Source organism: Cydia pomonella, chromosome 2 (genome assembly GCF_033807575.1).
Source record: "Cydia pomonella isolate Wapato2018A chromosome 2, ilCydPomo1, whole genome shotgun sequence".
Taxonomy (NCBI): domain Eukaryota; kingdom Metazoa; phylum Arthropoda; class Insecta; order Lepidoptera; family Tortricidae; genus Cydia; species Cydia pomonella.
The window spans coordinates 1,201,110-1,218,340 of NC_084704.1; the positions used below are offsets into that span (position 1 = coordinate 1,201,110).

At 37.3% G+C, this 17,231-nt stretch overlaps 1 protein-coding gene across 1 annotated transcript; it reads right to left on the minus strand.

The window, feature by feature from the left end:
- Positions 1–112: 112 nt before the first annotated feature.
- On the minus strand, positions 113–16,101 carry LOC133530944 (lipase 3-like). The gene is made up of 7 exons (XM_061869002.1): positions 15,411–16,101; positions 13,892–14,013; positions 11,203–11,279; positions 2,355–2,566; positions 1,513–1,662; positions 852–1,010; positions 113–511 (listed from the first exon to the last, which is right to left on the minus strand). The coding sequence occupies exons 1-7, from the start codon at positions 15,549–15,551 to the stop codon at positions 128–130; spliced, it is 1,245 nt and encodes a 414-aa protein (XP_061724986.1). The 5' UTR covers positions 15,552–16,101; the 3' UTR covers positions 113–127.
- Between the last annotated feature and the right edge of the window lie 1,130 nt (positions 16,102–17,231).

Below are 17,231 nucleotides of genomic sequence, written 5' to 3' on the forward strand. Positions count from 1 at the left end.
GCCAGTATCTAAATAGGCTATGAACATATATATCTCGCAGTGAATTCACCAATCCAATTAAAAATTGTGATTTCATTCAAGGATGTAAAATTAATTTATACATAACTAAAACTGTATTCCAAAATATTTATTTCCTTTCCATTCTCCTCATATCAGAAATGACCTGATCATACACAAGCCTCTTCGCGTTTATTCCCATAAGAAAATCAAAGTGGCTGAAAGTGCTCATAGGTATGACCCGCATTGCTTTAAGATTACCGATCTCCCTTCCCAATCTTTCTACATCTTTGACATGTGCCAAGGGATCAGATAAGGAGTAATGAAAGAATACTGGAGCTGTAATTTTGTGCAGGTCGTATCGTGGTGGTCTCATGTTTTTGTAGATCCTTATGTTGGCGAGACCGTAGTTGAAGCGACGGAACTCCTTGCTAGCCATGACCTGGCCGTAGTGGGCAATTTGGTAGACGGACGCGCCTGCTGGGAAGTGGCCTAGGATTACTGGGATTATAGTCTGAAAAAAAAATACAAAAAAAAATTGATCTTTGTCGCTGTGCCCAAGAGCAAAGGATACTTTAGAATCTCATTTCAGGTGTCTGATGCTCATTTCGACTCTGCTCTGCCATATCCAATTTATTTATGCTGCGCGATGCTCTGTTTAGAAGGAACTGGATTTCAGCTGATCAAGAGAGACGCTTGGAGCTGTTTAGGGCACCGTAGGTAGACAATAACATAGTTTAAAAAAGCAATTGAGTTCCATCCAATGAGGAACGCTTTGTTGCTGCAGGATTTGAGTGACAAAGCTCTGTAGAGCTTTTCTCCGGCCCAGTGAATGTGTTTATCTCTAGTCATACCCTGTTTAACTCCACGGAGTTCCAACCACCAATCAGGAAGTATATGTTGCTGCAGAGCTCTTGAAAGATAGCCCCGTCTCTGCAGAGTGCCGCTCCGGCCCACTTCAAAAGGAGCTTGTTAGGCATAAATTCTGCTTTTCCGATCATAGCTAGAAATTTCTGTAAAGATTAACATGAGTTTATCATCCATCTTTAGTTGGCACTACAGCCAATCCCAAATTATTGTTTGTATTTTTTAAGTAACAAAGTTACTTGATGGCTGATGCAACGACCCAAAAGGAGTTCCAGCATTTCATATAATTAGTATAACTCCCGCTAGAATGGTCCGTATAGAAAGCAACACGTGATCAGTGATCACCGATCACCCGTCATAGAAAACGAAATGTCCGAAGCTTCGGCCCTGACCCGTCTGGCGTGAGTCATGCTTAAAACTTTGGTCAGACCTGCGTAGTTTTTCGCTGGGTTCCACCGGTGCGGTGCCTAGCTCACGCTGACCTCTATCCGCCCATCGATTCCTTGGGTAAAGGCTTTCAGTAGGTTGGTTCACATGTGCCATTTTCACTACACAACCTAACCTAACGAAGACTACGAGTATATACTTTCTTCTCACCTACATTACTTCTACATTAGGTTTTTTTTGGTATTGCTCAATAAAACTTACAGCGATGAAATTAGAAAACGGTGCTATAACATGCAGGAGAGGACACTTATTGTGAGATAAATAAGCCACAGGGGCCAGGGCGTGCATGGAGATAATCTTGTGGTTGTATTCGGGTCTCAGCGAGCACATGACCCAGAAAGATGTGGTGCCCTGAAAATTATGAAGTCTGTTAGGCATATAGATAAAGGAACTTCCACGCATGCAGACTGTAAAATAGGATTTTCGTTATAATTTCATCTAGTAGGTTTTGACGACCGGTTTGGCCTAGTGGGTAATAGTGACCCTGCCTACGAAGCTGATGGTCGCGGGTTCAAATCCTGGTAAGGGCATGTATTTGTGTGATGAGCATTGAGCTTATTGTGGGACTTAGTCAATTTGTGTAATAATGTCCTATAATATTTATTTATTAAAAAAAAAAATATATATATATATATATATAATATCTAAAGAATAAAGAGTAGGTAAGTAGTGATCTATCAACCAGACACAGCATGGAGACTGGTCAACAAAACAATAGTATCTTTCAAGCCGTATCTAATATGATCCTGGCCCTTACTAAAGACTATCTAGGAAATTATACAAGGAATATTATTAAAATTTTACAAGTTTTCTATCACAGGAAAGCCCCAAACGAGCTTATACTGGCAAAGTTTTTAGGCTGGTAACTGACAAGTTGATTCTGCGGTTTCTATACAAAGGAAATCTAGGAAAATGTGCTAGCCTGTACCTATAATATGCCTACCTTTATATCCTGTCTGTGGAAACCTGTGTTTATGTTAACCTAGTTTTAGTTTACTTGAGCTGTTGGTTGTCCGAATAAAATAAAATAAAAATAAATACACCTGTGAATGCCCTATGTAATGAAGCTTCCTTTTATTCGTCTTCACCAAAACATAATCAATCATGGCCGGCAAGTCTATGTTCCCGATCTCGTCCCAGGAGAACTTCCAGAAGTTAGGGTTCCTGGGGTTTAGGTAGGCGTGCTGGCGTGAGTAGCGGTTGCCACGGGCGTTGCCGAGCCATACGTCGAAGCCTTCCTCGGCTAGAATGTAAGCTGGAATATACGTGTAATTAGTATGAAGCCTTGTACCTCGCCATTGGGTTTTGATGAAAAGATTTCTTTTGGTGTAAAGTGATTCTTATTTAGATTATTCAAGTTCAAATATATTTTATTCGTGTAGGCCTAGCAACAAGTACTTATTATTCATCTTGCTCTCGTTATCCCGGCTTTTTGCCACGGCTCATTAGAGCCTGGAGTCCGCTTGGCAAACTAACCCCACGAATTGGCGTAGGCACTAAAGCGACTGCCATCTGACCCTCCAACCCAGAGGGTAACTGGACCTTATTGGGATTAGTCCTCACGATGTTTTCCTTCACTTTTGATATTTCGTACATAAATTCTGAAAAATTCATTGGTACGAGCCAGGGTTTGAATGATTGAAAGTCGCAAGCCCTTACCGGTAGGCCATCATCGCTTCCTAATTTACTTATCTAGATTATTAAACAGAATTTAGCTACCGTTGGCGCTTGTTGCGTATGCAGCTGTAATGTTCAGCCAAGGTATGGTTGGACCGGACCGATACTGTTATGTTATACGTGTTATGTTTACGATGCTTGATATATAAATAATCTTTACTTAATTTAGTCGTTATCTTTTATCTATTTTTCAATTTGTTCATTCTATATTATTTTATGTCTTTTTCCTTCTTGTTTGTTACCTTTCGTGATTTTTCTCACTTGATGGTCTCATCGGAAGATCAGCGCTGGAAGCCACCAGCAACATGCTGAGATGAGGCCATTTCGTGGCACTTTATACTTCCTTTGTTTTTGTTATATCATGTAATTTAATGTGTCTTGTTTGTGTCTACGAATAAAAATTATTCTATTCTATTCTAAACATTCTTTCTTCTTCCTCGCGTTGTCCCGGCATTTTGCCACGGCTCATGGGAGCCTGGGGTCCGCTTGACAACTAATCCCAAGATTTGGCGTAGGCACTAGTTTTTACGAAAGCGACTGCCATCTGACCTTCCAACCCAGAGGGTAAACTAGGCCTTGTTAGGAATAGTCCGGTTTCCTCACGATGTTTTCCTTCACCGAAAAGCGACTGGTAAATATCAAATGATATTTCGTACATACGTTCCGAAAAACCCATTGGTACGAGCCGGGGTTTGAACCCGCGACCTCCGGATTGCAAGTCGCACGCTCTTACCGCTAGGCCACCAGCGCTTCTATTCTAAACATTGAAAAACAAAAATGACATGACGCTTCTGTACCTGAAAGTTAAAGAAACTGGGGCCTTATTCGAGATGCACAACTGTCAAATTTCGCGTCCACATCAAATCAACACTTGATTCTATCGCATGTTGATTGTATCAAGTGTTGATTCTATCAACTGTGGATATTATCATTTGGAACAATCAAAACTCATTCATAGAAAAAATAATCAAACAAAAATCAACTTTGTTTATTACTACTATATAGTTTGAAATGGCTCTGAACTCGAAGTGGTTCGGTTTGATTTGATTGTCACCTGACTGTGGATTGCTAATGTCAAATTTTGACAAGTGTTGATTTTATTGCTAGACTTTTTTGTCCATGGGCTTGGGCACCATCTTGGATGTTTTGACGTACGACAGGGAATACCCTTCCTTTCCTACAATATATGGCATAGAGTAAAGCGTCTTTTTTTTTTAAACATAAGTTTACATGAATCAGCGACATCTTGTATTCGATAGGATAAGTAATGCGCTATGAACAATGCGGCGGCGAGTAGTGAAACTGTACCTGACAACGTCAATCAATTAAAAAGTGACCACACAGTTGATGGTCGATAAAGGCGATTATTAATTGAATTTTAACGACAATAAAGAACTATTGACATGCGATCTTTTTGTTGAACCCACACCTACACGTCGAATAATGCTCGCTCCACATATTCTCCTATAAACGCTCAAAATTGTAAAAAAAATTGATGCAATTTACTCCGCACCCAGTCTCAAGTTGCTTCTAAACCACGTTCACGAACCAAGCTGTAACCTAACACATCTGTAAATATAAGGCATATGATTTAGAGATAAAGTCCGTTTTTTTTAAATTACGAGATGGTTCATGAATAACCTTTATTACTATAAAAATAATACTACATTTGTCAAAAAAAAATTCTGTATTGCGCTATTACATAATGCATAAAATTGATATAAAGATAGGTACCATAGTAGCTCGCTCACTTGGTCTATCAACAACTATTTTAATGCTCTTTGTACTCGTATACGCGACCCCATTGTATGTACAGTCGCCATCAGATATATCGGAACGCATGTATGAGATCTCAAATTATTAAGATAAGACCTACTGTACTGTCTATATTACTTACCAAGACCTAAGTACCTATTATTTATATGTACCTACACAAAGAGAATTCCTATGTTAAAAGGAGATTAAATACATATTTTGTTATTCAACTACAAATAAAATAAAATTTATCTTTTTCAGTTAACACATTTTTTTACCGATTTCTTTAATAAAATAAAACATTAAAGTATTATGTGACTATATTTCATTGTCTTCGGTGTAGATTATTTACTGATGTTCCAATTTCCTGTATCAGTTTGGTACCAGGAAATATAAAAATTACACCTCTTCAATAACTTTGCTGGTAGTTCGACATCTGTAAGTTTAAATATAAAACATGATAAAAACACTTCAGTCAAAAACGTATACATAATATATTTGCCCTATATTCTGGTCGCTCGGTAGGGTGCTCAGAAGGCTGGGTGCATTTCCGCGCTGGTTAACAATGCTGATCCTCTGGTCACCAGATGGCTATATAAGGCGCTCTCATAGAGCCACACTAGTGCCCTAGAGTTTCAAATTCAACCCCAAGTGCCACAAATATGTAGTTAAGGGTTTAAATTCTGGATCAAGAACATGGAATACTGTTCGCTAGTAAAGCCATAGGTATTAGAAAAATATAATAGTAGGAGACGGCCGTGGTCATGGTAGGTGGTACAGCTGGGCCAGGCAAGCTCTGAAATTATGCACCTATTTTACTATAACTTTGTTCACCTGTGTATATTTACTGTTTCCATGATAATCATTTTTAATAAGTAGCCCGTGTAATCGGGCTGTATCATTGGTCTCATATTTTTTAACACAAAACCATAATTTTAATTCAATAATTAATGGTGTTTTACATATTAATCATTAATGTACCTATTTTGCAAAATTTTCTTGCATATAATAATATTGTTTACTTCAATTGACGTGTTTATTATTTTCGTTACTATGTCAACGTTAATACTTAAAAAATTATAACGTGAAGGTTGAGTCCGCAGTACAGTTACAGTTTACGTACATAGTGGCATTAGCACAGTCGGATTAGGACCAAACTCGAAATGTCTGAACAGTCATGAAATTTGGTATGTATATACGTTAAGGCCCTTTTTTCATGCCCACACCATTTGACATTTGGGGACCTCGAGGAACCGCAGCCATCTTGGAAAATGTGGACCATCCAGGAGAAATTCGCGTTTTACTCTAAATCTACGTTCTTTATTCAATAATCGTGTAAGGCAACATTCAAGCTTATAAAATTCTACATAAAATAGTTTTAGACATCTTTGCGAAAAAAAAAAAATGATCTTGCTTTAAAAAATACTTGCTAAACCCAGATTTAGCCCTTATACCCTTTTATGGGATATTCTCTTAATAGGAAACTTGGAAGAATAAAAATTCCACTTTTAACTATACATTTGTACATTATCTACCCCAATATCAATATTTTACTTGACTGCAACTTAACCAGAAAGTAGGGTTATGGGTATAAGTACTGAGGATTCAGGACAGCCTGTAGCTTAGGATAATGGACGGATTTTTTTAAATGACGTATTATTTAGCCCTAAACTTTTTTCTTCCGTTAATTTTAGTAACTTTGTATTGCATAGCACTTGTATACTAACTGTGGATCTACTGATCAGGGTGATACTGTGACTCAATAGTTTAGGCGCTAGAAGAAAAAATATGATTTAATATTCGGAGTCCTCTTAAGGCGGCTGTATTGATTTTTCTTTAATAGAACAAGTAAAAGTAGGTTGTGAATGGCAAGAGGAATCTAACGATACGTCATTTAAAAAAATCCGTCCAGTATCCTAATACCTAGCTACTGGGTGTACTGAAACATCAGTACTTACACCCATAACCCTTCTTTCTGGTGTAGTCGCAGTAGAATAAAATGTTAATATTGGGGTAGACCACGTACAAATGTATAGTTAAAAATAGAATTCATATTCCTCCGAGTTTCCTTTTAAGAGAATGTCCCCTGGAAGTGTATAAGCGTTAAACTTAGATTCAGCAAGTATTCTCTATAACAAGATATATTGTTCCGCAAAGATATCGAGGACTTTATTGTGTAGAATTTAATAAGTTTTAATGTTGACTGTTGTGTTGATGGTACACATTTTCCAAGATGGCTCGGATTCCTCGAGGTCCCCAAATGTTAAATGGTTTGGGCATGAAAAAGGGGCCTTTAATTTATATACATAATAAATTTCATGACTGTTACAGAGATTTCGAGGTTGGTCCTAATCCGATTATGCTACATTGTGCGTCCGCAGCAAATTCGGTTCTCCATACAAATGTAGTTTCGCTCTCATTTTAAATCGGCTAGCTAGATTGCTCTGAAACTTTGTACTTACAATAGGATATGGTATGTCTATGCATATAATTAATTTAAAACATAAATGTGAAATGAGAGCCAATTAAGTTCAATATTAAGAATATGTGTCGTTGTTGACTCGCCGACAACGGAATTGAGATCTATATGGGTGCCATGTTCTGTGCTGTGTAGAAAATCCTGAAATTATAAATTATAAGGATTTGTCTTGGCTAGTTTTTACGTATAGGCTACGTATCACCGAAACGTCACAAACACCACGAAGGTTCGGCTTGTACGGGCCCTCGTTTTTCCTATATTCTTATACGCTGCGGAGGCCTGGACTGGACTATCCGAAAGACAGAGGAGAAGACGATAGACGCCCTAGAAATATGGTGCTGGAGGAAAATGCTGGGGATATCCTGGACCGAGTTTCGGACTAATGTCTCCATCCTTAAAGAACTCCGTATCAAGCAGCGCCTTCCGACTCTCGTAAAGACCCGCATACTCAGTTTTTTCGGTCACGTCTCGAGGAGGAACAACGACTCCATAGAGCGTCTAGTGGTGCAGGGTAGAGCAAACGGAAAAAGACCGCGCAAAAGGCCACCTATGCGATGGACTGACCAAATCAAATCTGCCATGAAGGGTCCCCTGAACGCATTTGCCAGAATGGCCCCCAACCGCGAAAAATGGCGAGAAATCGTACGGCAAGCAACAGCTGCGCCTGATATCAGCAGTTGACCACGACGCTCTGCAAAGAGTACAACGACAAAGAAGAAGAAGACGTATCATATTTGTCTAAAATTTGGTTTGTTGGTACACACACAAGGGATAGTCTCTAGCTAGGTACGGGGTGCCACACTCGTCAGCGCGACAGCGATATTTTTTACCTTTTACCTAAAAATCTCAAATTTGTGTACGGGCTCAGCTCCTGTTTCGTCTTAAGCCTAAATTTAACAGATTCTGACTCACAGGGGGCTTTGAGCATGCTGTTGCGTTCGTTTTCAAATTTTGAAAAAAAAACTAGCCTAACAACACAATAAATGCTTGTTTTTCCGCATTCTTCACTATATCTCCCTGTCTCACTACTATCTGACCTTCTAACCCAGAGGGGAAAATATACCTTATTGGGGATACTCCATCTTCCTCATGATAATATATTTTACTTTACTGAAAAGCAATCGGTACATGTTACAAGATGCACATTGTTAAGAGCCGGGGTTAGAACCCACGACCATTGGTTTTAAAATGAAGCTTTGTATATAATTTGTATTTTTATAATAAATCTGTTTTCTTGTTGACATTTTGTGGTATTGTATTGCTTTATGTTAATTGTCAAGATATTTTTTTCATTTGTCACATGCGTCACATGTACGTTTTTATGATAGATCTACATCGACGCAACTGCATGTCATTGTCAAAGAGCATATAATCACTACGTTTTAAGAGACGGGACTTCCATACTAGCGAGTGGTATCAGTTTGTTTCGCAAATCGTTACCAAAATGAACGACAAAGAACTGTCAAAGAACCATAGTACCAAAATAAGCGATTTAAATAGTGTAGTACGCTACACGCTTACGATTCTTATCGATATCGATAAAATGGGGAGGGTTGAAACATAGGCTCCTGTCTACAAATTTTGTACTCGAAATCAGGTTAGCATCGAGCCCACATTTAAGTTGTATGTTATATAGTGGATAGTTCTTAATTGGACTACTATCTGGTCGGGCTTAATGTGGACCCGAATTATTTTAATACAGTTTTTAAGTCGTGTTTTTTTATTTTATTAAATGCTTGATTTTCATAATGATGTGCACATACATGTTTAAATAAATGTAACTTTTCTATGGGAAGATGTATCAGGTCTTCGTTCCCAACAAATTTGGCCCACTGCCTGCATCTGAAAACATACAGCCTTGGAAAAACATGACTTTATCTACAGTTTATATTCCATGTGTTTGCTAATGAGATGATTAACTGATTATTTCGCGCTAATATGCATCTATAAATCATGTTTTTCGGCATCCAGTTATCAACAACCCTTTATCAATGCTTTAACTTTTTATGTATTTATATGTCTGTTAATCATGAGAACGGGTCTGGCCTTGTTGGCAGCGACCCTGCCTATGAAGCCGATGGTCCCAGGTTCAAATCCTGGAACGGGCATTTATTAGCGTGATGAGCATGAATATTTGTTCCTGAGACATGGGTATTTCCTATGTATTTATAAATACTTATAAATTAGGACTATGTACATATATATATTCATTATTACACAAACTGACTTAGTACTAAATTATGAATGGCATGTGTTGTGGGTATATATATATATATATATTGTTGTCTAAGTACCCACAACACATGCCATTCATACTTTAGTACTAAGTCAGTTTGTGTAATAATGTCCTATAATATTTCTTTATTTATCAAAAAAACAGAGATTAATTTTCTTACATTTTAGGTTAATATATTAAATAATCACTAGATAAAAAAAATATGTTAACTAATGACCATTAATGCATAAGTAATAGATAATTTATGCATTATTAATCTTCGACGAATTAATTATGATTGCATGCTAGTTCTAAGGAAATTTCACATATTTAATTTAATTATTTACACTGATATACAAATAAAACTACAGTTATCGATAGTTATAGTACATCCCTAGTTCACAACGAAAAATAATGTAAAATATCTAATTTTCGATGTGTTTATAGCCTGCTGACCCAAAATAAGGTCAAAAGTATCTAAAGCAATACTTACCAGTCTTCCATCCAAGAGAAATTTCGCCATAAAATCCCTTTTTTCGTGATTTTCTCGAGTGGCTCGCTTGCCACATATTTCACACTTAGTAAACCGTTTTCTCGCTGGCATTGTAACAAACTCGCTCTTTACTCTGATCACGGTTGACTATTTTCGATTTTTTTACTAAATAATAAAGAAATTACACGAAATACCCGAACAAAACATTGAAGCCTTCAAAACAAACAAAGCAATTAGGCTGACAGTAGACTTGATGTAAACTTGACAGAATAAATAGCACTGACGTTTTCTTTTTCTTCGTTGGCAATGATTTGCGAAACAAATTCCATACAAAACTTTTTTCTTCCTAGTTGCGTCAGCCTGATCGGAATTTGGCAGCTAACTCCATCTTGCGTCCAGTAGAAGAATCAAAATCGTACAGAAAAAACTACTCTCTGCTTTAGGATCCCCTTTTAAATGTCAGAAATCCAAACATGGCAGCCATACCCATCGACAAAAAAGTCTACCGTTGATCTAATTTCATTTGACAGTTAACTAATACGTATTCGACACGCTTATATTTGACAACTAGAATCCTGACTAGAGCTGGGACTGCGTACCAAAAGTACGTCTCTGTTACTCGTACCAAAAGTACGTCTAAAATACCAGTTTTACGAGTATGACCCCCAATAGGCAGTTTACGTATTTGCCGTGCTTAGGCGTCTTACAAATAAGGATTATTTATACAAATATCGACTTATTATTTCGGTAAGGGTCGGAAATATGGTGACGTTTTGAGTGAAGGCTATGAATCTATGGTCATATTTTTGTTATATATTATTACATTATTTTTAGATACAACAGACACCCAGACGACCATCTGTTAACAAAATTTTATATTACCTAAAGTAACGGTAAGAATGGAGGTACGAGGTGATAAAAGTTTCATATTTGTTTTATTTCAGAAATCAAAGTCCGTACTTTTAAATACTCGACAAGCTAAAAGTAGTCTATTACAAATAACCTGTTCCAAAAACTATTCCGGTACAACGCCCCGCCTCTAGTGTGGATATTGTTCACTGACAGGTGGTGATAATAGCAATTCGACAAGTCACAATATTTCTCACATCAAATGGAAATCAACACGAAACGTCACTTTTAGCATGTCGAATAAGGGCCATGGAGTCTAATTTCTGCTTGTCACTCTCATCGCCCAAAACGGATTACGATCTAATGAAACAGTATAATATTCCCTTAGCATTAGTAGATATGTTAAATTTTCATGAATCATACCTAAAGCTTTCCCAGGTCCAGTCACAACAAAATCTGCAGAAGAAGATAAAAGTCCGTGCATAACGAAAACGACAGGCCTGTAAATAATTATATTTTTAATTAATGTGTGTAATGGCTCGGCATGTACAATTTCAATTTGATTTCTAACAACATTAACATTTAGGCTGTGCATATTATGTACCTATATCTTATACCTTTAAACGAGCAATTCTTGTATATACCTATATAAATATATATATTTCTGTGATCTCGGAAACGGCTCTAACGATTTCGCTGAAATTTGGTATATGGGGGTTTTTGGGGGTATACAATCGATCTAGATTAGTCTTATGTTTGGGAAAACGCGTGTTTTCGAGTTTTCATGCGTTTTTCTTTCGACGCAGAATATGGTCGCTAATTTCGTGTTGCCGGCCGCTGTCCGTCTGGTCCAGCGGGTTAAGACGCGGACTGCTAAACGAGTGTTACGTGTTCGAATCTCGCCCGGTGACTAACTTCTGTTTTTTTGTATATGTTCAAGTTTATATATAATTTTTTAATTTTTATTGTTTTAGACAAGTTTAATTTAGTAAAAAAAATTAGTTAAGATTATCACCTGTAGACCACCATATTACAATAAATAGTTATAACCGAGCAAAGCTCGGTCGCCCAGGTACTATATTATTATGTAATAAGTATCACGAATATCACGGTTTAAATAAATAAATAAATCACGATTCCCTAATCAATCCCTTGCAATCCGGTCCGGCGGATCCGGTAATCCGGCCGGATCCGGTACTTTTCAGGAGCTGCCGGATCCGGCTAAAATCACCGGATCTGGACCGGATCCGGTAAAATAAAGCTAATGCTTAAACACACCATATGCTGTGCGTTTTGGATGAGGTAGAGGCAACAGATGAAAGGTATGAAGTGAAATATCCTTTATTTATTTTATTACGCAAAAAAAACTACAGAAATATTTCATTTTATTAACTTTAATATCCCTATACCAAACCGGAATCTGTCCGGCCGGATCCGGCCGGATTAAGGCCAAAATCCGGCCGGATTGATAATCAATCCGGTTTGCAATCCCTAATCACGATGACCAAACGTTCCACTTTTAATCTTAAAGTTATTTTTTCGATGAGAAGGTGCTATATAGTTTCTTAGGGTGACCGAAGACGACGTTTTACAGCTACGACGAATTCATTGCGTATAAAGCGCAATAATTATACTGTTTATTATGTTATTGTAATAACTATCATAAGTACCATGTATTTTTGGTAAATTACTGTAGGTACTATTACTAAATTATTTATTAATGACGTATAAATTGGTTTTATAAATAAATTATTATGATTATGATTAAGAGCTGGCGGCTTCCTCGCACAACGTATCAGTATTGCGATACGAAATGGTTAACATTGTGAGGGAACCGGACTAATTTTAATAAGGCCTAGTTTCCCCTCTGGGTTGGAAGGTCAGATAGCAGTCGCTTTGGATAAATAAAACATTGGAAAGCGCTCATAACGCTCGCTTTAGTAGTCCCGAAAAGTAGATTAGAAGTAAAAAAAAATTGCTACCACATGGCTGTCTTTTGATAATATAGCTATTGTAATTGATTATGTAAATATATATCCTATGTCATAAATAAATACTAAAATAAATAAATAATAAATATTATAGGACATTTTTACACAAATTAACTAAGTCCCACAGTAAGCTCAAATAAGGCTTGTGTTGAGGGTGCTTAGACAACGATATATATAATATAAATAATAATAACTCAGCCTATATACGTCCCACTGCTGGGCACAGGCCTCCTCTGATGCGTGAGAGGGCTCGGGCTATAGTCCCCACGCTAGCCCAATGCGGATTGGGGACTTCACATACACCTTTGAATTTCTTCGCAGATGCATGCAGGTTTCCTCACGATGTTTTCCTTCACCGGAAAGCTAGTGGTAAATATCAAATGATATTTCGTACATAAGTTCCGAAAAACTCATTGGTACGAGCCAGGATTTGAACCCGCGACCTCCGGATTGAAAGTCGGACGTCATATCCACTCGGCCACCACTAAATACTTAAATACATAGAAGACACCCATGACTCAGGAACAAATATCCATGCTCATCACACAAATAAATGCCCTTACTAGGATTTAAACCCGGGACCATCGGCTTCGTAGGCAGGGTCACTACCCACTAGGCCAGACCGGTCGTCAAACATCATGGACAGAGTTACCAAGTAACAAATTTGTCTCTAAATTATACTTGAATATTGACTTGAATTGTATCGTAAATTATACTAATATTGAATAGACTTTGTCTTTGGAATGCAATCAAAGTAGTTTTACTATTTGTTTAGTACTTTCGAGAATTATTTAATTTTCAAGTTTATTTGAAACAATTCAATCGTTGTTATTGTATTTTAGGAATAAGTACATTGTATAACGTAAACCGATTGATTGTGACATTTACTATTATAATATAACACACTATTGTAACATCTGTACCCCTAGTGTAAATTTATATGGGATTTTGAGTTTTTAAAACGTCCCGCTTTGCGCGCTGTTTTTAAATCCCATACAAAATGAGACTTAAAGCAAATGCGTACGTCACGTCAGGCTATCGAATAAATTTACACTAGGGGTTCTGTACTTAAACAAATGCCTACGCAAATTATTTTGATAAGTTGCCAAGCAAAGAGTCACCTGTTTCTTTTCCTGTTGTTATATCGTCCGTAGGGAATCCGGTGCATGGTCAGGACGTACTGGTCGCTGGTGGTGACCTGGTGTTCCTCCAGTGGGTACCCGTACTTCCGGACCAAACTTGGCTAAATGAACATGTAAATAAGGTCAGCCAGGGCAGTTGGAAGTATGGGGAAAATGCAATTACTCTAAAAATACAAAGAGTCTCGAGCTAGAGCCATATCATGGGTGAATTCTCTTTTTGCTGAAAGTGTTCCATAAATACAAGTGTCTTTACACACTGTTTAGAGTTGCATACCTTGGCTGATCTTAATAGTTATTTGTTTTGTTTTACTAGGGAGCAATGCTGTTGTTTAACCGCTTGTGCCAATATTAATATCCGAGCAAGCGAAAGATTCCAAAATTGAACCAGGAGCGGATCGAGTGGTTCGAAAAGTGGAATCTTGAGCGTAACGAGGATCTCAAGGCACGATGGTTAAACAAACTTTACCTCCGAGTGAAACACAAAAAAATTCACCACACCAATGCAAGGAAAATACTTACTATGATGAAATACCAAAAAAAAAACAAACCAAATTAAATCCAAATGAATGTAATACTTAAAAAAAAATTTTTATTCAAAATCATCATTTAAAAGTCAATTCTACCAGCTAACATAAGGAAACAACTCAAAATTTGCATCTGATTACTTTGCCCCGCATGTGGATAAAATCCAACTTTCTCATTCGTTTTTGAACAATCAAGAGGGCCTTTACCAGTTGCTTTTTTTAATACTAAGTTGGTGGCAAACAAGCATACGGTCCGCCTGATGGTATGCAGTCTGCATAGCCTATGTACGCCTGTATGTATGTGTGTGGTGAAAACCCTTTTATTACGCTGTACGATACTTTTAGCAAATGTAGTCTTAGTTACAGACAGATTCAATTTTTCGAAATAATCCAAAACCGTAAGCCATCATACAAAAATGTCACTTATACGCTAAAATTTTGGGCAATACTGAACCAATGTAAGCCTATTACTTGAAAGCATGAAGGTTAACAACGATATCGTACGTCACAACACTGCCAAACGTTGTTGCTATGGGCTGCTCGGATATCGATGTTCAAAGTTCTTTTTCAAAAACGTAATGAGAAAGTTGCATTTTATCCACATGTGGGGCAAAGTAATCAGATGCAAATTATGAGTTGTTTCCTTATGTTAGCTGGTAGAATTGACTTTCAAATGACGATTTTGAATGATATTTTTTTTATTACGTTCTTTTGGATTTGATTTAGTTTGATTTTAGATATTTTAGTATTTTCCTCGCGTTGGTGTGGTGAAAAATTGTGTGTTTCACTCGGGGGCAAAGTTTGTTTCACCCTCGTGCCTTGAAACCCTCGCATCGCTCAAGAGTCCACTTCTCAAACCACTCGCTACGCTCGTGGTTCAATTTTGGAATCTTTCGCTTGCTCGGGTATCAATATTAGCACAAGCGGTTAAACAACAACTTTGCCCCCTTGTGAAACAAAATTTTACTATTTACCACTCTCAAATTAGCATCTTCAGCAAGGTCAGGATGTAGTCTCAGTTTTTTCAGATGTGGTTTGATGACTGTTCTCTCTTCACAACCGGAGGCTATGGAAGCCAACCCACAAACACACGCCAACACAAGTGCTCCTAACATGATAGTTTTTAAACGCCATGGAGTATGGACGTACGTTTTGTTTTTATATGCCGATTAGAAATTAATTAACACACCCAATTCATTATTAGTGTTTCAAATTGAATGTTCGTCGACTTCTAATATTGAAATTTCACGGCACTTGTTTGGTTTCGCTATTTTTTTAGGGTTCCGTACCCAAGGGTCAAACGGGACTCTATTACTGAGACTCCACTGTCCGTCCGTCCATCCGTCTGTCACCAGGCTGTATCTCATGAACCGCGATAGTTAGCCAGTTGAAATTTCTACAGATTATGTATTTCTGTTGCCGCTATAACAACAAATACTAAAAACAGAATAAACTAAATACAGAAGGGGGCTCCCATACAAAAAAGTGATATTTAGATAATGGTACGGAACCCTTCGTGCGCGAGACCGACTAGCACTTGGCCGGTTTTTTTTAATAATCGTACGATTAAATACCAGGGTGCGTAGCCAAGGTGCCAGTCGTTTACGCTATACATATGGAAGAATGATAGAAAGATATGACTACGCTACGCTACGGAGCGTTAACGGTTGATACGTTGGCTAAGCACCCTGTGAGCCAAAATGACAATCGTTTGCAGAAAACGAAACGATACGCTATCACTTCCATACATTTTTGACGTTTATATTTTAGCATTTCAATCTTTCATATGTTTGCGGTAATCAGTACCCCTAGTGTAAATTTGATCGACATCATAACGTGACGAACGCGTTTGCGTTAAGTCTCATTTCGTATAGGATTTTGAGTTTCCAAAACGTCCCCCTTGGCGCGCTCTTTCTAAATCCAATACAAAATGACACTAAACGCAAACGCGTACGTCACGTTTCGAAATCGAATTTATTTACACTAGGGGTACAGAACTCGTGCATTGAAATGTCGGTTGTAACGAAAAGAGTAGAAAACATCAGAAACATGCGTTCAAAACATATATGAAAAAAATCGTGGAACAAAAACTTAAATAAATACTTTCAATGAAAACTATAGCAAACATCGGCCCAGTCGTTTTCGAGTTATTGCAAAAAATCTTCTTAGTAAAAAGACGTACAAAGTGCTGCAAATGTACTACCTTATGGTTGTAATGTACATGATACTTACTATTAGCCCCCGTTTGGCCTATTTTGGCAGAATGGCAACTTCGAAACCCTACACTGAGCATAGCCCGACATGCTCTTGGCTGATTTTTATTTTAATATATATTAATATAATAATATTTGTGACTACAAAGCGAACGAAATCTCAGATTAATATAAGTACAGGGTGAAATTTTAACCACTGTTCATATCATACTATATAGCACTCTGTCAGACTTATATAAGTAATGTATATTCTCATTTCTTTATTAATTTAATTTATCTTTTTCTTTTGTAAGAATATTCGTATGATTTTATATGACATACATATATATATATATATTTTTATCAATTTTCTATAAAGAAAAGTAGCTACTGTATGTAATTGCATGATTTCTATAGTAATCTAAATTGTATTTTATTTTTCTTATTTAATGCATGTTAATTATAAGATGTAATGTTTTGAAAAGATGTGTCCCGTCGAGTTTCTTGCCGGTCCATATTGGGATACCCTCCTCCAATTGAGAGGGGATTTAAATCTTCTCGGGTCAGAGGTGTAGGGTTAGAGCCGGTGTAGCTTTATTTGAC

Excerpts from the sequence above, each read along its gene's own strand:
- LOC133530944 (XM_061869002.1), bottom strand. The coding sequence starts at position 15,551 with ATGTTAGGAGCACTTGTGTTGGCGTGTGTTTGTGGGTTGGCTTCCATA. Across the intron at positions 1,663-2,354 it reads ATTACATAGGGCATTCACAG|GGCACCACATCTTTCTGGGT; the intron begins GTGTATTTATTT and ends CATAATTTTCAG. Across the intron at positions 512-851 it reads ACTCCGTGGAGTTAAACAGG|ACTATAATCCCAGTAATCCT; the intron begins GTATGACTAGAG and ends TTTTTTTTTCAG.